At 42.7% G+C, this 22,236-nt stretch overlaps 1 protein-coding gene across 1 annotated transcript; it reads left to right on the forward strand.

Annotated features, from left to right (window-relative positions):
* The first annotated feature begins 1,350 nt into the window (after positions 1 to 1,350).
* Positions 1,351 to 17,049, forward strand: LOC135704607 (cytochrome b5). Its single transcript, XM_065226059.1, has 3 exons — positions 1,351 to 1,656; positions 16,001 to 16,194; positions 16,260 to 17,049. The coding sequence occupies exons 1-3, from the start codon at positions 1,543 to 1,545 to the stop codon at positions 16,336 to 16,338; spliced, it is 387 nt and encodes a 128-aa protein (XP_065082131.1). The 5' UTR covers positions 1,351 to 1,542; the 3' UTR covers positions 16,339 to 17,049.
* The last annotated feature ends 5,187 nt before the right edge of the window (positions 17,050 to 22,236 follow it).

Below are 22,236 nucleotides of genomic sequence, written 5' to 3' on the forward strand. Positions count from 1 at the left end.
TTTTTTACCGAATATGGAACAGCTGAACCACAGACAAACAGACAAACTACCGCCAGTGTACCGTAATTTTTTACCGAATATGGAACAGCTGAACCACAGACAAACAGACACAACACTTGCAAGTTTTTCATCGAACAAGCATTTAACGGTCAATTTAAAAGTATCGTAGTTGGTAGTACAGCCACCTGTGGCGCGCATAGTTAGTTCTCTTGCGTTTGACGTTTACACACTACCGCCATCTGTTCAGTGTACTACCCACCACAGTGTACTCAACAGATGGCGGTAATGTTTTAGCGACGATGTTTTACAATGAGGAATATTCAATGTGTTATGTCTGTTTGTCTGTGGCTGAACATTCGGTAATCTATTCGGTATTTTTTTTAATTTACAATCCGTTCGGTAAATTTTGTTCACTTTGTGAGCTGTCAAAATGTACGGACCAGGACTGTAAATTTTGCTGAATGATCGGTGAAGTTTGCAATATAGCGTTCGGTATAATTTTTACCGAATGGCTGTACTTAATTTGCCTGAATTAATCATTAATAACATGATTTTTATTGATTATTTAATCATTTATTTGACTAATCATTTATTTATTATCTATAAACATACATTTTCATCGTGCGTCCGTATATAAAGTAAGAACCTGACCGTGGTTAGCGACCCAGTAGCGAACCGTGCACAAATTCGCTTTTTGCTGTTGGGGACGAGGTTTGTGTGTGAGATTTGGCCATTTAATGTCCATGTCGTCTGAAAGCAATTGACCCAGAAATGAAAAAAGCATTATATAATTTATACTTTCGATGTAAATTGGACGGATTATAGGAAAAAAGTAACGTACTTACTATTCTAGAACACTCAACTTCAAAATGACAGCAAAGCTTTACAGTGTGAAGTTTGCAAATCTGTTCTGTATTTTTACTGCTGTTTGTTTTTGTAAAAGATTATATTTACAGCACATTCGTCACAATGTTTACAATATTGCGGAATTGTAGCAATTAACGATTTAGGTCAGTAATTTTGATTAACAGTTTTCGGTTGATTTCTATAAATTACGGAAATTCAGCAGTTTTGATTGCGGAAAATTGGTAAATCAATACTTTTTACAAAGTTTTCGGTAAAATTTATATTTTACAGAACGAATCCAGCAAAAAAAGTACCGAACAAGATTTAAGAAATTTGGTGTGTGAGCTTTTACTGAAATCTTCCAATAGACAAACGATGGAACTTTTGTTTTGCAAAACTTGCAGCACTGCCAGTTGCCCCATCGTTGTGGTGAACAATAATGGCTCGAATGCCGTGGTGAATAGATGACGAACAAAACTCAACGCCTTTTCGCCTCGTTTTCCACAGTTCCGCATTGGATGTCAGAGGAAGTGTTTCGGAGAAAGTGGTTTCGCTGTACGGTGTGTGTTCGGTCGATTGAAATACAAGAGTGAGGTAGAAAAAAAACCCCATTAGTGCCAGTCATCTTCCCAGTTCGTTCCATCGATTGTGCTGTAGTGTTTGACCATCTCCCAGTAGCCAACAACAACTCCCAGAATGTCCGAAGTGAAAACCTACTCGTTGGCAGAAATCAAGAGCCACAACACGAACAAATCTTCCTGGATTGTAATTCACAACAATATTTATGACGTGACGGAGTTCCTGAACGAGGTATGTGCATTGTGCAATGTTAAGAAAATCATCCCGGCTTGAGGAGGGAGTACGTGGATTTTTTGATCGTTCTCCACTAGGACTGCTTCTAATGGGGAACGTGATTACACACTTTTGCACCCTGATGATTAGGTAGTCGCTATCCAGAGATAAGCTCCTCCACTCTCATGATTACACATACCTTAACGTTTGCATTTTTTGTTCATGCCGAGTACTATGGGGGGCACTAAGGGGCCTCAAACTGGAAGATTATATAATGGAAGAAAGCATATAAGTATTTTTCTTGTTTTCCGCTAATCACACTGGTGGAAATAATTACAGCACCACATTTGAAAATAAAACTGACCTCTCCCGCTCGCGCAAAAAAAAAATCGTCCGGAATTGAATTGCAGATGGTATTGGTTCATCTCCTTAACACAAATCATTCAGTGATGCAATGTATTCAAATGGGTGCTTATACTTTTTATCCGATACTTGCTATATTGATTGATACTGGGCTATACAGTATGTTTTACAGCATCTTGAATTTTAAGGATAGACAATGACAATTGGATGCTCTTCAGCTGACGACAAATTGAACCATAAGGCAATATCCGGAATTTTAAAGCACATTGTTAAAGGGTTCGAGAAATACAATAATCATTCGAAGTCATGCATGAAGATGGTGCGAATAGTGTACGCTTTTCGCCTTTACTAGACCGCTAAGAGAAATTCTTTGGGAATTATTGAATAATAAATTGGGAGGCATCATGACAGCTATTTTGATGTGTGAGGAAAATGTAACAATCCTAGATTGGGCTACAGTAATCCTAGGAGGTCCTGTAGTTACGCCAATGAATAAAACCCTGATTACCGATTTCGGTAATTTTTCATTAACTTTTCTACAGCTGAACTTACAGTAAAACTTCATTTAAGATTAACTCTGTTCGGACCACTTCACGAAGTGATAGTTGGATGAATATATTTCTGGTTTATAGTCTGCGCCAAAAGCCCCGCCAATGGCTATTGACGAGCAAGATAATTGTCGATCGAGAAGCAGTTTCAGTGGAGGTGAGAAAACAAATTGAATGAGGCTCATTTTCAAAATACGAGATCAAATTAAATGAACTTCTCAATCAGTGATTCTTAGTGATGATGTTTTAAAAATGAGATGCTTCAGAACCACAGAAAGGGATAACTAGCGCTGATCGCCAGTTTTATAGAAGATTTCTAACGATCTTCACTAACTAGTCTCGGCCAGTCATCTATGACTATAAATGTGCTATTTATTGAAATATAGGCTATAATGTAAACATGATATTGCAATTTGAGTGTTCTATTTTGCTCCACCCGTTCGCTGTTAGATATGGCATCTAAAAAAGGATATTAATGACTGAGTACTCCATATATTTGTACTCTAGATTTTCAGTTAGTGGACTTTCAGTTACGGAACATTTCAGTTAACGGGTTTTCGCTTAGCGAAAGTGCAGTGGATATTTATCGTACCGGTTATAAGTTTACCGAAAAACTGAGTTGAACCAAGTTTAGTGAGAACCTGATTTCAGGAGAAAAAACCCAGTTTTAAGCATGACGTCATAATTATTTCCATCAGTGTATGTAAGCTTCAAAAGCAATAAGAGATACATATTACCATCCCATGAGGTTTCGTACCAACGCACACTGCTAAGCGACAACGAAGTTTATCATTCACTTCTTTTTGCAAACCATAGTAACAACGGTTAACGAATAAACGTCCAATACACGGGTTAAGATGGTGATCTTTTTTTGATTGCTACATACTGCCGGTATTCGCATGACAGTCCTATGTCCTTGAAAATTCCTATCTACATGAGACTGTTATGCGAATAGCGGCAGCATACATATAATACTGTTTTTGGAGTTCACGCCCGCACACCAACGCATGCTCGGTGCGGCGAATAACACGTACTCGTCGGGCGAGTGTTTTTGTGTACAAAGTTCAAGGTCATCATCATCATCGCTATCGTTAATTTTGTTCTCGATTTCTAGCCGCAGATTGCAGTTGCATTGGTTTCTACTTGCCTTGATGATTGCTGCAATCACTGTCGGTATAGGTAATTGCTTTCATCGGAAAGCGATAGGCTATATGTTTACCTACCACGCGCCTTCGGTATCTAAATAGTTTATTATACTGATCGACATGATCGAGCTATTTACGCCTCATGCATAAACACATACAAACGCCGGCTTGTTTCGCTATTTGTTAAGTTTTGTATAGAAAAGTCAATATAGTGAAAGATCGTTTGCGTTGGATTTCAAACTGGCTGATTAGTCGGTTTGCAATACTCAGATAGCTTAATTGGCCAATTCAGGCGGTACAAGTTGAATAATTCGACGGTTCAAGTTCAACAGTCTAGCCCAATGGAAGGTCAGATGTGCAAAAGCCGTGAATTCTAGTTGCAGAACGGTTTGTTTACATAGGCTGCTAATCAAGGACGTTCGTTCTGTGCTCCATCTTCGGCATGGAATACTCGCCGTTAAAGTGACTTAAAAACCAGAACAAAAATTTACCATACAAAAACAATAAAACTTATTGTTACAATGTAATAAGATGTATTGTAGCAACCATAGCCAAAATCAATAAAAATACAATAGAACTTATATGCATCTGAGTCTGATAAACTAATTTTAACTCTAATTTGTCCAAAAGTTGTTCAATGAGTTTTGTTAATTTTTAAGGCTGTGAACCATTTGCCGAGTTAAATTTAACTCGTGGTTAAAAGTGACATTTCGAAAGTTATTTTCTATGTTCGAAAATCCCCGTGCTGTCGATCGACCGGTTTTCGAGCCACGGTTGTCAAAATTTAACTTCTTGTCTGTCAGAAATAACCATGCTCGGATAGCAGGGTTAATCGATAACTTTTCATCTGTCAAATTTTAACCAAAAGTTAAAATAATCCACCAAATGGTTCAGAGCCTAAGTGTCCAACTTGAAAATTTCCCAAAAGATAGAATTTTTCATAAGCTTTTTAATGATAAATATTCAAAGATAACTCAAAAGTTGTTCGCTCATTGAACAGTTGAAGAAACAAGAAATTGTTGAAATAAACATTGGCGTAGCTAGAAAGTTTTACGGGAGGGAGCCTGCGGTATTTTTTGTATTGTTAAACTACGGTTAAATCTCGGGTTAAATGTGAACTCTGGAGCTGCTATTCAATCAAAAAGCGTCAAGGCTATTTGTTATTTTATTTTCCTGTTGGACACATTTCCACTTAGTCCAATAATACGACCTATTATGTCGAAGCTTGCTATTATTTTAATGGTGAAACTGATTTTGAACCAGCAATGATCATTTGTTCAAGCATTTTGTAATGAAATTACATATTGTCTGGATCTCTATTAGGATTTTAAGAATGTCAAACTCAAACTCAAATTCTCAGATAAGATAATGCTCAGTGTTAGATAATTCCATGAATTTTGAAACTAGATTTTGTTTAGATCTTCCATGCGGTTGCGGTACAAGCACATATCGTCGATAATAGACGATTGTTGTGTATTAGAGAACGCTTGCACTTGTGTAGGACACGGATTCGAAACTCAGATGTCATAGTTGAAGATGCTAATTTCAAATAACAGACTAAAGTGGTAATTTTTATACGATAGATGAGGAGATGAAAGTATAGAATTGATAGTTCCGTTTAGAGTACGGCAGTGTAAGATGTCATGCTAAATACATCCGTAGACCATATAAGTCCACCGTTGTAGAATGGGCAATGCATCCGTGTACTGAATGGGATTTATGGGTTCAAATCTTTTTACGACTCGCGCGACTTAGGTGACATCGTGACATCGGATGTATGTAATGCACGAGAGATAAATACAATTAAAAGAAACTTTATTATGTAAGACACAAATAAATTATGCTTCGTGTGTAAAACACGCTGTTTCACTTCTCATTCTAAAACCTGCCGATGACGTTTCTCGCTGTTCGGTAGCATCGACTGGATACAGGGTGGTCTGCCAACAGTGAGCTCAGCTGGTCGATGGATTCTGTTTCGTGTACTAGGGATGTCCATGGGTCCCATCATCTCCCCTCTTTAGTATAGAAGGTAGGAATCGAACCACTGAGGCTGCCTTCGAATCCTCGAAGAGCGACGTAGTAGCTGTACCGCTGGGCTGCTCTCGGAAGCGCTCTGGAACTCCGACGACGTTGTCTTGGAACTGGAACTGGCGATTTACCATCGGAAGCTGAGGGATTCAGTGTGGTCCGATAGGTTAGCAGAAAGGTATCGATAGCTACCTGGATGTCTCCTCTCCCCTCTCGTATTTTCCCGGTTGCCCGCGTTCGTCCTGCCCGTTGGACTGCGGATGGTAGGGCTCCGTGGTGATGTGGTCGCTATCGTTGTCAAGGCAAAAGCTGCTGGTGGGCATTCCGAAAGTGCGAAAATACTCCGAAGAATGACAATCGTGGTGTATGAGGTGATGCTTTTGGTTCTCACGATTTCAATCCACTTCAAGAAGGAATCGACGACTAGTAGAAAATGATCACCTCCGAGTGGCCCAGCGTAATCAATGTGTACGCGTTGCCACGGTTGGGTTGACTTCGGCCACGGTTTTGATGGAGCTTTCGGAAGACTTTTCGCGACGGATGCGCACTGACGGCAAGTCTTGACGAATGCTGCGATGTCGGCGTCGATTGAAGGCCAATAAACGGAGCTACGAGCTATTGCCTTCATGCGTTGGACTCCGGGGTGACCTCGATGCAGTTGGTGGAGGCAGCGGTCCCGAAATTGTGCCGGAATAGCAAGACGTTCTGCGAACATCACGCAGCCTTGGACAACCGACAACGAGTCTTGACGGTCGTAGAACTTCTGGACTTCTTGATCGGCGATGGCCGACCTGGAATTCGGCCAGCCCTGCTGCCCGAACCGGTAGACCTTGCCAAGTACTGGATCAGTGTTACGGTGTTTCGCACCATCCCCTTACAATCAATTCCTCAGTTGGACACCCCTCGGATGAAACCCGCTGAACGACGACCAAGATGACAGCTGAAACTATCGTTGTGTGAGAATTGTAAGACGTCAGAAAGGATTAGGTCTGCACTCGGGTCAAACGATTGATAGAAAAATATAGAAGAAGAAAAGCAAACTGAATTATAATTGAAGTGAGTTTTCAGAACGTTCAGCCAGAATTTGACCATTTACTTACCAAAATTATCGCCTGTTATTGTATTCAAACAAGATAGTTAACAGTACCAGGGAACGTTTTATAATCATTTCGTGAGGAAAGCTGATGGTTAGTTTGGGGTTATGAAAACCCTAGGAAACATTACTTGAATTATTCTTGTTGGGTACGTAAGGAGTTAGTAAGGAGGAACCAATCTTGCGCTCGGAAATACAAAATCCAGGTGTGCTCAAAAGACTCTTCGAAAGAGAAGTCCATCGCCCAACAATCAGTCTGGGTGGCTTGCTGTACTGTCCTGAAACTGAGAGGAACGAACTTGATAGAGTTGGACCGAACTGCTGTGCTGACGTACTCGATCTTGAAGTCGTAGAGCAGTAGCTGCAATGCCCACCGCTGCAGACGATTTGCCGTGTAGACGGGAATTCCCGTTTTTGACCCAAAGATGCGGAGAAGAGGAGCGTGATCCGTTTGAAGGAGAAAGCTGCGACCGTACAACATCCTGTGGAATTTGGTACCCGCATACACGATCGCAAGGCCTTCACGATCTGGTTGACCGTACCCTTGCTCTGCCGGTGTTAGTGCACGAGAAGCGTGCTGCACGACCTTGATGGATCCATCATGCATCTTGTGGCTCAACGTAGCTCCAACTCCCACTGAAGACGCATCAGCCGAAACAATGATCAGCAGCTCTGGATTGTAGCAACAATCAATACGAAACTAACGATTTTAAATTGGCTCACTACTTGACTAGCCTATTGGTCCCAAGCAAACGATTAACGTACCCCAACCTAGTCGAAATTCTAGTACTACACAATGTTTGTTTTGATTCGCTATGAAAGTTTGACAGATCAAATGAGGGGTTAGTGGATTTTCCTATGTTTCGAGGGGTGAATCGATTAGCTTGGGACCGAAGATAGTACCAGAGCTGAGCCAAAAAGTTGAGCACGTTATTTCGGGACCTTCTAGTCTTGGAGTTACCTCTATGATTGTAGTGCGTCAACAAGAGATCAGATGACAAAAGCTGCTTGAATTTGTCGAAGGATTTTGGCATTCCGAAGACCACTCAAACTTCTTGCCGGCCTTCAACAATTCATCGAGACGATTTCGCAAAGTTCGCATTTACTGAGAAGAATTTACCGTAATAATTAATCGCCCCAAGGAACGAGCGAACGCCGAACAATTCCCGGATAGTTTGGATTTTGGCTAGATCCGGTCGCAATCCTTGTCCGTCGATGAGATGCCCAAGGTACTTTATCTGTCACTGCCCAAAAGAACACTTCTCCGTCTTTATGGTGAAGCCATATTCTTGAATGCGCTGAAGAACTGCTTGCAGGTTTCGTTGGTGAACCGCTTCATTCACTCCTCCTACAATCACGTCATCGATGTAACCTGAGGTATGCTTGAGTCCGATCAGCATGGTGTCCACCAGTTGTTGAAACGCTCCAGGTGCTGCTTTCACTCGGCAATCGGTTGTAGCGATACAAGCCCCGATGCGTGTTGACTGTTAGCAGATCTCTTGAGGCTTCGTCCAGTTCGACTTGCAGATAGGCGTCTGACAAGTCGATTTGGCTGAAAATTTTGCAATTGGCCAGTTTTGCAAAGATGTCCTGTGGGAGAGGAAGGAATAGCCACCGCAGATTCGTATGGCACCGCTCGCCTTCCGGACCACAACTATCGGTGCAGCCCACTCGGAGTACTCGACCGGTGTGATGATGTTTGCTTGTTCCAGTCGATCCCGCTCTTGATTCACCGTGTGTCGTACATATCGTAGGCGACTGGCCGTTTTGGGCGGAACACAGGAGTCTGTCCTTCCTTCAGGCTGAACCGGATCTTCGCTTTCGTGCACAACCCTGGTGCGTTGGAGAATGTCGAGGGAAACGCTTGCCGTTGTTTTCATTCAACAGGCCATTGATTTGTGACAGAATTGCGGTACTTTAACTGTCCAGGAGCTGGATGGTTCCTACGTGGAAAGATGAACGCTCGTGATCAGGACAAAAGAAACCACCATGGGTTGGAGTCCATGCAATGTCCGGTAGGTTAAAATCGCCAAGAACAATAACTTCGTCGGAAGGGTCTGCTTTGTCTGAAGCGACCAAGACGGATCGACAATGTTCGTCAATAAGCTCCAAGTCACGGGTTCGATCTGCAGGGATGTAAACTGCACAGAGAAGCAATTGACGATCACAAAGTTGAATAGCCACCCACACTTGTTCAACCGTTTTCCATTTTCGTCCTCGATAACTTCTGCTTCCAGTTTGGAATTAACTGCGATAAGGACGCCTCACTTAGTAGTTTTCTTACTATCGCAGCGAAATATTTCGTAGGCAACACCAAAGACATAATTGAGCCATGTTTCGGTCAAAACTAAAATGTCGTAACAGTGATCCACGACGGCACACATTTTACGGAACGCAAATTTTATTTAATGTTCTAAACCATCCAAACTATACTGGAGTGAGAATTCTTGACAATATAGCTAAATCACCAGGGTACGGGTGTTCCCTATAGAAAATGTACAATCATTCAAGATTCCATCAAATTCGATTAGCTGGAGTACTTTTGAATACTTTTTGATCAACCTGTAGTCTTGGAAGAATATATTAGAGACTTCATTTGTATTTTCTATCAGTTGAAGATCTTCAGAACTTGACCAACTAGAAGTCTTGAAAAAATATCTTCTATCCAGAAGATTTCCTGTTTATTCATTGCTTTATTTAACGTCGGTCTCAGTTCCGCAATCTAGTGCCAATCATCGACGGACATCGATTGCCATCAGTTGACGGCAATCGAATGTGCAGGAAGGCAGCTTCCACACCTGCCTAGGATATCGCATCCATTCATTCAACACACATGGGCCGATCTTATCTTGTCTTTCTTTATTAAAGAGACTTTCAGCCGTCGGCTGGTTCATCTGTGTACATGGGCCGAGACCAACGGCTTTACTTCCCTTCCGCTAGCTTGACTCAGAAAAATCCCACCGACCTTGGCTGGGATTGAACTCAGACCCCTTGGGGTGAGAAAGCAGTCACGCTTACCACTACACCACCGGCACCGGCAATATATTTTCTGTTGTCAATGAAGGATATCTGAAAGAATATCCTATAATGTTGCAGACGACCTCAGCAGGTATGGAAGCTTTGGTCGAACCGGTCAACGCACAATGATCACCTCAACAAAACCGTAGATTTCATCGTACAATCTTTATTCTCCTGCCATTTTTCTTCCTTGACTCCTGAACCCTTACTTGACGAATCGGCGTCTCCTAACTCTCCCTAGCTTCTTCTTTCCTCTCTCTTTCCACCCTTTTCTCTCATTCACTCACGATCTTCTCGTACATTCGTCTTGCTGCTTAACCTCTGCATCTGAGCCTTCGTTCGGTCCGTATATCGTGGATGCTTCCACCGATGCGGACGCCTTACTCTGGCCAGGCGATAGACTGATCCACGCCGTCCGTGATCCACCGGTTAATTTGAGGCTGTAAAAACAAAAGCCCTGAAGCGGTGCTTCATTAGACTCGCTGTGGCACTGAGGAATGCAGCGCGTAACTTACTCCTGTGTCGAAAGCTCTTGCTTGGCTCTTATGGCTCTCTCAATTCGCGGCGTGTTGGAGCTGATGCTGCTGGACGAGACAATGCATCAGTGATATCACATTTTTAATTAATCGTAGAATTAGCTTACCGCCTTATTTGACCTCCGTCTCATCCGGATCGTGCCCGTTCTCGTTCGACCGACTAATGGATTTGATGTTTTGCGGGGACAGAGCTTTCTGCTCTGCGACGTGGGAAGATGGCGTCGCAGAATGTGCGGAATATCTTCTGTTTCAATAGTGAGAATTAGTTCCCAGCTCCGAAGATAGGTGTATCGGACTCGGTAGTTTCCTTGACGAGGATGGGCCCACACCATCTCACTCGTCGTAATCCTCGCTACGGTGCTTCCGTCACTCCGGCAAAACTATGCACCTCACGCGTTGAAAGCACTCTTCGTTGCACTGGTGGACTCTGTTTCTACCGGTATGTGATGGCGAGCTTGCCGACACTGTCCGGAACAGTCGTGTGTGTGTGTTTTATTGTCACTTTGGCGGAAGCAACGATTATTGTCATGTCTCGCCCCAGCGGTGACGTTTGCCCAAGTTGCGTATCTTCTTTTTTCGTGAACACGTTTAAACGATTGTCCTCAAAGCTCATATATTTAACTAACTTCCATATATAACAATAACCTTTGCAAAGTTCCCTGAACATCTACAAAACTCCCTTAAGTTTTTCGAAATTTACTCAACTTCTACGAAGTTACTTACCTTACCAATCAGGCTAAGGCCTTGTTGTCCTCTGCTGTCCGAAGAAGTCGTCTCCACTCTACTCGATCCATGGCCACAGTTCGCCAGCCTCGTAGTCTGCGAAGGGTCCGCAGGTCACGTTCTACTTGGTCGATCCACCTTGCCCGCTGCGCGCCTCTTCTACTTGTTCCTGTTGGGTCGCTTTCTAGAACTATTTTCACTGGGTCGTCGTGTGGCATTCTTACAACGTGCTCAGTCCACCGTAGTCGCCTAATTTTTGCAATGTGGACGATGGATGGTTCGTCCAGCAGTTGGTGCAATTCGTGGTTCATTGGCCTCCTCCATCTGCACTCCACCGGAGGTGGTACGCAACACCTTCCGTTCGAAAACACCAAGGGCGCGTAGGTCCTCCACGAGCATAGTCCACGTCTCGTGGCCGTAGAGGACCACCGGTCTAATCATCGTCTTGTAAACAGTCAACTTCGTGCGGCGGCGAATTTTATTCGACCGGAGCGTCCTCCGGAGTCCAAAGTAGGCACGATTCCCTGCCATAATGCGTCTTTGAATTTCTCTGCTGGTATCATTTTCGGCGGTCACCAGTGAGCCCAAATACACGAACTCATCGACCACCTCGATTTCGTCACCGTCAATCTGAACTCGGGGTGGGAGGCTAACATTGTCTTCCCTAGAACCTCTTCCTTTCATGTATTTTGTCTTTGATGCGTTGATGGCAAGTCCAATGCGTCTAGATTCAGCCTTCAGTCTGATGTACGTTTCCGCCATCATCTCAAAGTTCCGTGCCATAATGTCAATGTCATCGGCGAAGCCAAGGAGCTGGATGGGCTTCCTGAATATCGTGCCACTCGTGTCTATCCCAGCTCTTCTGATCACACCTTCTAACGCGATGTTGAACAACAGACACGAAAGTCCATCACCTTGCCGTAACCCCCTTCGAGATTCAAAGGGACTCGAGAGTGTCCCCGATACTCGAACAACGCACATCACTCGATCCATCGTCGCGTCAGTTTGTCCGGAAATCCGTACTCGTGCATAATCTGCCATAGCTGACCTCGATCGATTGTGTCGTATGCGGATTTGAAATCGATGAACAAATGATGTGTGGGCACGTTGTATTCGCGGCATTTCTGCAGAACCTGCCGAATCGCGAAAATTTGGTCCGTGGTAGCGCGGGCACCCATGAATCCCGCCTGGTATTGCCCCACGAACTCTCTTGCATATGGTGACAGACGGCGGCATAGAATTTGGGAGAGTACCTTGTAGGCGGCGCTCAGCAGTGTGATCGCGCGGTAGTTGCAGCAATCCAACTTGTCGCCCTTTTTGTAGATTGAGCATACGACACCTCCCAAATCTTGGCAATTACCCAGTGCAGTGCTCTAGCCAGTGCTTCACCACCGTATTTTAATAGCTCACTTGGTAGTTGATCTACACCAGTTGCTTTGTTGTTCTTCAGCCGACCGATCTCCTCCTCAACTTCTTGAAGATCAGGGGCCGGTAGCCTGTCGTCTTCTGCGCGTGCTCCAAGGTCTGTTGCCGTGCCACCTTCGTTTTCTGCTGCTTCACCGTTGAGGTGCTCGTCATAGTACTGCTTCCACCTCTCAATCACCTCACACTCGTTCGTGAGAAGGTTACCGTCCAAGTCCTTGCACATATCGGCTTGCGGCACGTAGCCTTTGCGCGAACTATTTAGCTTCTCGTAGAACTTCCGTGTGTCGTTTACGCGGTACAGATTTTCCATCGCCTCGCGATCTCGATCTTCCTGCTGACGCTTCTTCCTTCGGAAAACCGAGTTTTGTCTGTTCCGCGCTTGTCTGTATCGCTCCACATTCAATCTCGTGCGGTGTTGCAGCATTCTCGCCCGTGCTGCATTCTTCTCCTCTACTAACAGTTTGCATTCGCCGTCAAACCAGTCATTTCTTCGGTCCGGAATTGCAGTACCTAGTGCCGCTGCAGCAGTACTACCTATGGCTGAACGGATGTCCCTCCAGCCATCTTCAAGAGAAGCTGCGCCAAGCTGCTCTTCCGTGGGTAGTGCAACTTCCAGCTGCTGCGCGTAGTCCTGGGCAACTCCGGCGTCCCGTAGTTGCTCAATGTTGGGTCGCGGCGTTCGACTTCGACGTGTGTTATGCACCGTCGAGAGTTTTGAGCGCATGCATACTGCAACTAGGTAGTGGTCCGAATCTATGTTCGCACTGTGGTACGTGCGGACGTTGATAATGTCGGAGAAGAATTTCCCGTCGATTAGAACGTGATCGATTTGGTTTTCTGTGTATTGGTCAGGTGATCTCCAGGTGGCTTTGTGGATATCCTTGCGGGGGAAAAAGGTACTTCGAACTACCATACCCCGAGAGGCTGCAAAGTTCACGCATCGTTGGCCGTTGTCGTTCGATACGGCATGCAGACTGTTTGGCCCGATTGCTGGTCTATACATTGCCTCCCGTCGTACCTGAGCGTTCATGTCGCCGATGACGATTTTGACGTCCCGTTGCGAACAGCCGTTGTACACCTGCTCCAGCTGCGCATAGAACGCTTCTTTCTCGTCGTCGGGTCTCCCTTCGTGTGGGCAGTGCACGTTGATGATACTGTAGTTGAAGAAACGGCCCTTAATCCTCAACTTGCACATCCTCGCGTTGATCGGCTGCCAACCAATCACGCGTTGGCGCATCTTACCCAGCACTACAAAGCCGGTTCCAGCTCGTTGGTGGTGCCACAGCTCTGGTAGAAAGTAGCCGCTCGATGCCCACTTTTCCATACCTTTTGTCCCGTCCAGCAAAGTTCCTGCAGTGCTACGACTTCGAAGTTGCGTGGTTGAAGTTCGTCATAGATTAACCTATCGCAACTCGGAAAGCCGAGGGATTTGCAGTTCCATGTTCCGAGTTTCCAATCGTAGTCCTTATTTCGTCGCGTAGGTCTGTGCCGATTGTTCCGATCCGTATTTCTTTCTTCAGTATTTGCAACTTTGTTTTTTTCCAGGGCGGCTTGTTGGGCCTGCCCCAACCCCCTGTCTCGCCGGGGGACCATCGTGCACAGCTCTGTTTAGAGTCCCACGCTGGCACTAGGACGGTGATCAGCCGCTCCTAACATGGAGAACAGACGCCGTTTTGAGCCGCACCTCCATGATGAACAGACGCTCAGGTTTGGTGAAGCATTTCCTCTATCACCGTACTATGGTTACCGCGCCAGTGTTCGCGTCGCACCTCTTCACTTTGCTATTGCCGGACTGGCTACATTGCCCAGGCTACGCCACCCAGCTGTGTCCATGTTTCAGCTGGTAGTCTTTTGTTATCATATGACTCGAGGAGGCGTGAAGTAGGAACTTTTGAGGACCAGGGCTAGGTATTCCGCTCCTTCCAGGTTGTCAACTCACCATTTTGAATTTTGTTCTACGAAGCTCTCTGAGTTTATTCAAAATTCCATATTTTTCCATCTCTCTTGATTCTACGAAGATCTCTGAATATTTTTGAGCTTCTGGAAAGACCCCCACAAATATTCCTTGAAATTTACCGAAGCTCCCAAAACTTCCAAGAAGTTCATTGAGCTTTTACTTCAAAGTAAGATCTCTGACAAACTGCAACGAAGTTTCCTAAACTGAAGCGAGGATCCCTGAAGTTCTTAGAAGTTTGCTGAACTATTTTAAGATGCTCTAAAAAATTCCCTGCAGTTATATGAAGTTTTATGCAGCTTCTCAAAATGCTACGAAATTCGCAAAACTTCTACAAAGTTTGTTGCACATCTACGTTTCACGTCCGCGAAGTTCCACGTATGGAATTTATTGAACGTGTTCCCTGATCTATTTCAGGCTTCAATAAAGTGTCCAGAAATTATATGGAGATCTTCGAACAATAATGAGGTTCACTGAAATTAAATAATGTTTAACTTCTACAGAGATCCCCGAACTTAAATAGAGCTCCCAATTATACGCAGTTTTTTGAACTTTTCCAAAGCTCGCTGAGTTTCTACGATTTTTCTGAAGTTCCAAAAGAAGTTCCCAAAGCTTCGCCAATGGAAATAAATAAACTCAGATGGTTAGTCGTATCACAGACAAAAAGACGTAACTCTTTAAATAAATTTTCCAGTTCCGAAGACGTAGTAGTGACCGTTAGTGTGTAGTCGGAAACGATGGTGACAGTTCAGGATCATTGATTACAATTTTAGGACGCAATTCATGACCATGATTAAAATACTGGCACCTCTGTACGTGCATGTTGCGAAAGGCGCATTATAACAGTTTGTTCACGGAGAGTGCCGAGCAAAAATGCCTTCGGTTGTTATTTGTGATGTGCATGTAGTGTTTGTACGTATACATATATAATCTTCCATTGACTGCCCAGTAATGCTTTCACGTTTGAAAAGTGTCCAGTTCTCTGGTAAAGATTGCATCATACATTAAGAGAGATCGTTTGAGCTAATAACGTTTTCTCACGATTAAAGTCAATTCGATGAAAATATAGTTGACAGCGATTTATAGGTAACACAAACACATTTGTACATTTCTTGACAAATGATCATCATCATCATCAAAGATGCTGATGATGCTGACTAATTTCAATTACAGGTTGCAAAAACGAACGCAAATAGGTATCCAGGCCCGTTTAAACCGCCCCGTCACGCAAGCGTGTGTCTAGCACTCATTATCTGCTATAGAAACCGTATCTTTACGGCGTTTCGTTAGCGATCGCAGTTTTACCTTAAATGCTTATCGAACTTGTAAGAACCTGAGTCCGATAAGACAAGACTGTTTCGTCAGTTTTTAAAATGACAAACACCTTCCCATTTATGCCTATCTCTGTTGGTTACTTATTCACTATCTTTGATAAGAGGCAGAAAAGTGCAATTTCACTATTGGCTTTTTTGGCGTTGGGATTATTAAATAACGCACAATCATTAACCCCATTCCGTTTTTAATTCTAGCACCCCGGTGGTGAGGAAGTTCTGCTGGAGCAAGCCGGAAAGGAAGCCACAGAAGCGTTCGAAGATGTCGGTCACAGCACAGATGCCCGCGAGATGATGAAGAAGTTCAAGGTCGGTGAACTGATCGAATCGGAACGGAAGCAAGTCCCAGTTAAGAAGGAACCCGACTGGAGCGCCGACCAGAAGGACGAAAAGTAAGCTTTAGAATGACCAGTGTTCCAAAAAAAAAAATACTCATCCTTATTCTATTCACTTTCAGCTCCCTGAAATCGTGGATCGTGCCACTGATCCTAGGATTAATTGCGACCATCATCTATCGGTTCTACTTCACTCAGTAACCTACCACCAAGTATACACCAGTGTGTCCGGAAAGGAAACCTCTACGTAGCCGTGCCGAACGTTCTCTTCATTCCAAATACCTACGACAGCTAGAGAGAAACCTATGCATACAGTGACACTCAAACAAACATAGACAGAAAGACACACACACACACACAAAAGCGCTAAGTACTTTCTAGGCGACACAGGAGCAGAAGGAAAATAACGATTGCGTTCACAATTTTATCCATTTTTGACTAATTAAGTATGTATTTAAGGAGGACTACAGTGCAAGGGAAAGGGATCTATACAGCAAAGCTTTAGAAACGAGACATTTTTTATTCCAATTCTACCTATTTCATGTAACCTAAGCGATGCGCCCGAGATTGAAAGCTAAACAAACTTGCAAAATTTTAGAAGGGAGAATGAATTGATTCTAGGAAAACCAAAAACGAATAATATATTGATTTGAACACAGCTACACAGCTATTTTTTGTGGTATGTTGATTTCGTTCAACGTGGAAATTTAAAGAAACTTGGATTTCGAACTTGTCTGCACTGTTTCGTAGTATGGTTGAAATGAAAAATAATTGTTGACCTTGGTAAGGTTTGTTTGTAATCAGCATTTTTTTTTTATGATTCAAGGTTATATTGATGTTTGATTATTTGTTTTTCCTTTTTTAAGCAAATTTGCATAATATTTCTGGGAATAAACTAAAACTATATTTGTACGTACGACTGATTCTTAAAGGTGCTAATATCACATCCCCAAACATCCGGGGAAGGAGTAAAATTAATACATTGATCATATTTAATGATGGGATGGAAAATAAGCTTTTCATATGCATGGTGGAGGGCATCCTGGAAGGCTCGGTAAGAGTCAAGAATGGTAGAACAATAATAGGATGAAGAACAACAAGAAAATAGAGGATAGTGTTACTCGAGGATGCGATGATGGAAATTGAGTGAAAGTGAATGAAGAGATGCAAAATAATAAACCCGACGTCTGGATTGAATCTGATTAAATAGAAACTAATAGCGTATTTGTTTATTATTCAGTTCAACCTGGATCGGGTATCAAAATCGGCTCTGTTTGTTTTCTGACAAACGTCAGTTTGACCGTTTGTTTTTAAAACCTACCTCAGGTTCAGGTTCGCACTGACAAAAAGTTCGGTTTCACACTGGTTCCTACCCCGATAATAAACAAATTCGCTATAAGAGATCGTTTTGACCTCTGGTGGTGAACAGAAGAATCTTCAAAAGAGTATGTATTGAGGGCTACACTGCCGTGCAAGTCTGTCCAAGTTGCGTGCAGTGAAGAAAACAACGGTTGAATATTTCAACACATGATGGCTAATTTTCGAATTAGTGGGCGTTGGCCAAATTTGGATTTTTCAGATATAATCCTAAATAGGACCTAGATTATTTAATACTCTAGTAACCTCAAGTCCGTGCTCTGTCACAATGTTTTATTGTGATTAATCAACACTCAAAGGGGTAAAATATAAAATTTGAGGTGAACTTGGAGTGTAGAGCGCACTGCCCACTGGACGATTCTGAAGCCTGGCCAAGTGAGTGGGGTATGGGTTTATTTGATTGAACGTCATTTCCAATGTATATATTGATGCATTCAAACCATTGGCATTTGAGATAAGACAGAGATAGGATGCGGAGGGCCCGCTTAGGGGGAGCGTAACCCATGTTATGGTTTCCATTTATTGAATAGTTCAGATGGGCTAGAAATGACAAGTTCATAGTGAGAAAATGTACCATATTGGATCCGTTCACTGATCAAAATCAGATTCACATCGTCAGGCCCTGCCCATGAATAAGGGGATTGACGATGTTTTGTCAAGTTTTATTTTGCATTTGCATTTTGCATTTAATACTCTAGTAAATCTCACGTCCGTGCTCCATCACAACATTGTGATGTGTCAATACTCACTGGGTTATATGTCTTAGACCAGTTCCAGATTAGTTTGCTATGAATATCTTCTGCATCGCAGTTCGATTACAGAGAGATTACTAAATATGGGTTCTCTTTTCCGACCATAATAGTGTGAGGGAAGGGGGTGAGTTAAACGTTGCGATCTGAGAGCGAAATAGAGGCAAATAAATAGGGAACTCAACACCATGACCCAAATAAGTAGCCAGGCTTGCTTCCACTCATTTGCTATAAAAGGGTGGTTTTCTGAGTTTTGAAATCGTTAGATGTTATAATGATGTTTTGTGCTTGCTGGATACAAAAACAGGTTGAAAGGCGGTTGTTTGACACATGGGACCTGTCAGATTCGCTTTCGGATAGTCGCAATCAGCGATTTTGCGACACCAATCGTAGAATTTCTGATTGTGACACTCAGGGTGCGGGATTGACGGGTTTCGTGTGTCAAGCACATACTTTAAAACCTCTTTTAACTTGCAAGTACAACATATCATACAAACATCTATTGATTTCATAATTCCGAAAATAGCATTTTTGTTATGGCAAGTTAGTGGAAGCAACCCTGTAAGTAACCAATACATGCGGCTCACACTTAACTTGTTCTATTTCTTTCTTCCTATCATGTACTAATATTAACTGCCTGAGGACAAATGGGAACACGACACACAACCAGAAGTTCAATAGGAGGAAAGTAGCGAAAAGTTTGAACAAGAAAAGAAGAGCGGCAAGAGTGCAGTAAACGTATCAAATGATCCCCAAATGATTGTTGCTGGCAGCGTACTGGCAGCCGAATAATAATAATAATATAAAAATAAAAATAATACACAACCGACAATATCACTGCAGACAAGCGTGTGAAGCATGTGAATAAAATTCATCAGTACGTCACAGCAAAGGCACAGGGGCTTATGGCAGCAAAACCCCAACAAGGAAATCAAGCAAACCAATAGGAATTTGACCTGGGCCCAGGTCAAGCAACCGCTCAGAATGGAGGTTTCTCATGTTGGCCCTCTGCACCTCTGGAGGTTCCCAGGATACTTGAGTGAGTGAGCACGTGAAGAGGGACGTAACCCGCAGGAGCGGGAATGAAAGCGGACATAGCTCATGCAGCACAACAAGTCGGCGTGTTGTTTTTGTTCTTCTCTTTTCAGAAAAAAACAACAAATACTCTATCGCTCTTCTCTATTATTTTATTCTCTTACTATTCCCTACAAATCTGAAGCTAGTGGGACTGCCTACGGGAGCAACAGGCCTGCTGGTGGAAGAAAGTCGTTATGCTATACGGTCTAGCATAGGGCACGACCAAAATTTCCGTAGGTTCATACCTAGCTTAAAGTGCAGATGAGCGGACGATATTCGGCCAGGGTGTGAGCTGAGCAATAACAATAACAATGATGGCTAATTTTCGAATTATTCACTATTTTAAACAAAACATGTAGATCACAAGTGTGGTATTTATGACAATCGAATGCAATACAATCGTAATGTATTATTGAAACATTATATTAACATCTCTCATAACGTTTTCCCATTTCCGGATCATCGTCGACGGGAGATGAGCGTCGGGAGAGTGAGTGTAAAACGAGGACATGCATTGCAGATGTTTCTTGCTCATGGTCAGATCTATTTAGAATGCACAATAGCCGTGAATTTCTAATGCTTGACAAATGCCATTCTAAGACTAGAACATTGATTTGCATGGAGCGTCACCTCACACGAGGTGACAGAGAGTCACGTGACCCGCAGAATAAGGGGGATTGGATAAAAATATTGAAAGTGATTCGTATTGGCGCTGACGGCTTCGTCTCGAGCCAACGTCTCTTCAGAGGTACTCCGAAATTTTCACCAGTTATAGATAAACAATCGAATAAGAAGTATTGAAGAGCGAAAAAAAATTGTCATTACCCTGAAAATAGTAGAGCCGATCTTGATACCCGATCCAGGTTGGAACTGAATAATAATAAAAAAAAAATCGCTATTAGTGTCATCATGCGGGACCACTGATCCAACCGAAAACTCCTCTGCCACGAATCAAACTTTCGAGATTGAGCAAGGCCTTATAATTGACTGATTGGTAGGCCACCCATCGCACCGGGCCCTTTGGGACGAACTAGTGCAACAGAAGAGTGCAGATTGGATCGTTGATGATGGGGCTTACTCACGGAATAGAATGTAATTGCATTGATCTGTTCCTATAAATCTTTTACTGTTTCGCTAAGGCAATCGTACATCGAACCAGATCTGATGGAATATTTGGGGTTAATTCGTATCGACATCGCCCAGCAGTACTGGGACTTGTATGGACATCCCTATAAAGTCCTGTGGATTTCCCATAAGTCAATACCAATTGAAACCAAGGACTGGGAAGAATACCTGACGGAAAACCCTGGGCAAGACCGGGAATCAAACCTGACAGAAATACAAAACCCATCACCCACACCCCCCATGATGTGGTTTTTTCTTGATCGTTCGTTCTGCATAACAAACTTGTAAAACAAAAATCCTTCCCATCAGCTAGCACAATATTGACGTCGTTCAGAGGATTTTTGTCCATTCAGTTCGCCGATCGCATTCTCCACCGTACCGTGTATTGGGCGATCTTACAGGCATTTGATCAACCGTTGCTGGAGGGAATCCATTTTGGCTTTCTTGACTGTCGTATCGACCCTCTCGATCGACCATGGTAATTCAGCGTTGCCAGAATGTTTTTAAGCTTATCGGTATCAAAGGTTTTAAAAAATCGGTATTTATCGGTATTTACTATTTTAATTAATTTTATATTTTTGCCGTTTGCGAAAATTTTAACTTTTGGACGATGATTGGAAAATTCCGGAAGGAAACTGCAGGGAATGTTTGAATTAGCTTCTGGAGGAAGCTGAAAACAACATCCAGAGAAAGAAGAAAGAAGCTCTCCTGGAGGAAAGTTCTGAGAGAAGTCGGAAAAACATCCGTGGAACTTCCAATTTAGAAGCTTCTGGCGAAAACTTAAAGAAACTTTTAGAATCAAATCGGATTTTGTCTGCCTTCCTTTGAGACAAGTTTCGGAAATCGGAAATAAATTCCAGCAGTAGCCATTTCCAGGGGAAGCCGGAGAAGCTCGGAAAAACCTTCCAATAGAAGTAAAAAAAAAACCAACTAGGCAAAATTCCAGAACTAAACGAAAGAAATTTCTGAACTTCCTGGAGAAAACAGAAGAAACTTCTTGGAGACGCTGGCAGAAACTTCCTAAGGTAGATTAGAGAAAAAAAAAACTGTAGGAAGTTGAAAGAAACAAGGATATAATTCCGGAAGAAAGAGCTCTTGGGGGATGTTCTAATGATCCAGAAAATTTTCCAAATGGTCATAAAACATCCCTGAAGAACCTGCAATGCCCCTGAAGTTTTTGGAACATTCCTGAAATGTAGTTAGGAATATTACATATTTCCTCGGAATTCCTTAAAAGTTCTTATAATTTTCCCTAAGTTAATAAGGCTGTTTTGAAGTACTCTGATCATCTTTGAAATACTTGGAACTTCCCTGATTATAATGAGACTACCGGAATATCTCTAATCAACTTTGAAGGTCTCTAGACTTTCTTAAAAATTAAGAAATTTCTTAGTCACTCTCGCAATTTGACATGAAGCTCTTTCTAGAAATAAGAAATAAAGAAGATATACATACATACCAGATTGAAATAAACTTATTCTATGTTTGGTGTAACAAAAACCTCCTGCAACTAAACGTTCAAAAATGTAAATCAATAGCTATTAGTAGAAAAAGAAACAAACCAGAAAATACAATTGTTTTAGGAAATCAGGCAGTAGAAAAGTGTGAACGAGTTAGGGATTTAGGAGTTATAATTGATTCAAAACTAGCATTCACTGATCATTATAATACAATTATCAACAAAGCAAATAATATGATTGGCTTTATCAAACGATTCAGTTACAATTTTTATGACCCGTATACAATAAAATCACTGTACATTTCATATGTA

Source organism: Ochlerotatus camptorhynchus, unplaced genomic scaffold (assembly GCF_037179485.1).
Source record: "Ochlerotatus camptorhynchus isolate MF236.1 unplaced genomic scaffold, CSIRO-AGI_Acam_v1.1 ptg000244l, whole genome shotgun sequence".
Lineage (NCBI taxonomy): Eukaryota > Metazoa > Arthropoda > Insecta > Diptera > Culicidae > Ochlerotatus > Ochlerotatus camptorhynchus.

What these genes read in the sequence shown, in the direction of transcription:
- LOC135704607 (XM_065226059.1), top strand. Translation starts at nt 1,543, where the DNA reads ATGTCCGAAGTGAAAACCTACTCGTTGGCAGAAATCAAGAGCCACAAC. An exon ending in TGACGGAGTTCCTGAACGAG is followed by an intron (nt 1,657 to 16,000) that starts GTATGTGCATTG and finishes TTTTAATTCTAG; the next exon opens with CACCCCGGTGGTGAGGAAGT. An exon ending in GCCGACCAGAAGGACGAAAA is followed by an intron (nt 16,195 to 16,259) that starts GTAAGCTTTAGA and finishes ATTCACTTTCAG; the next exon opens with CTCCCTGAAATCGTGGATCG.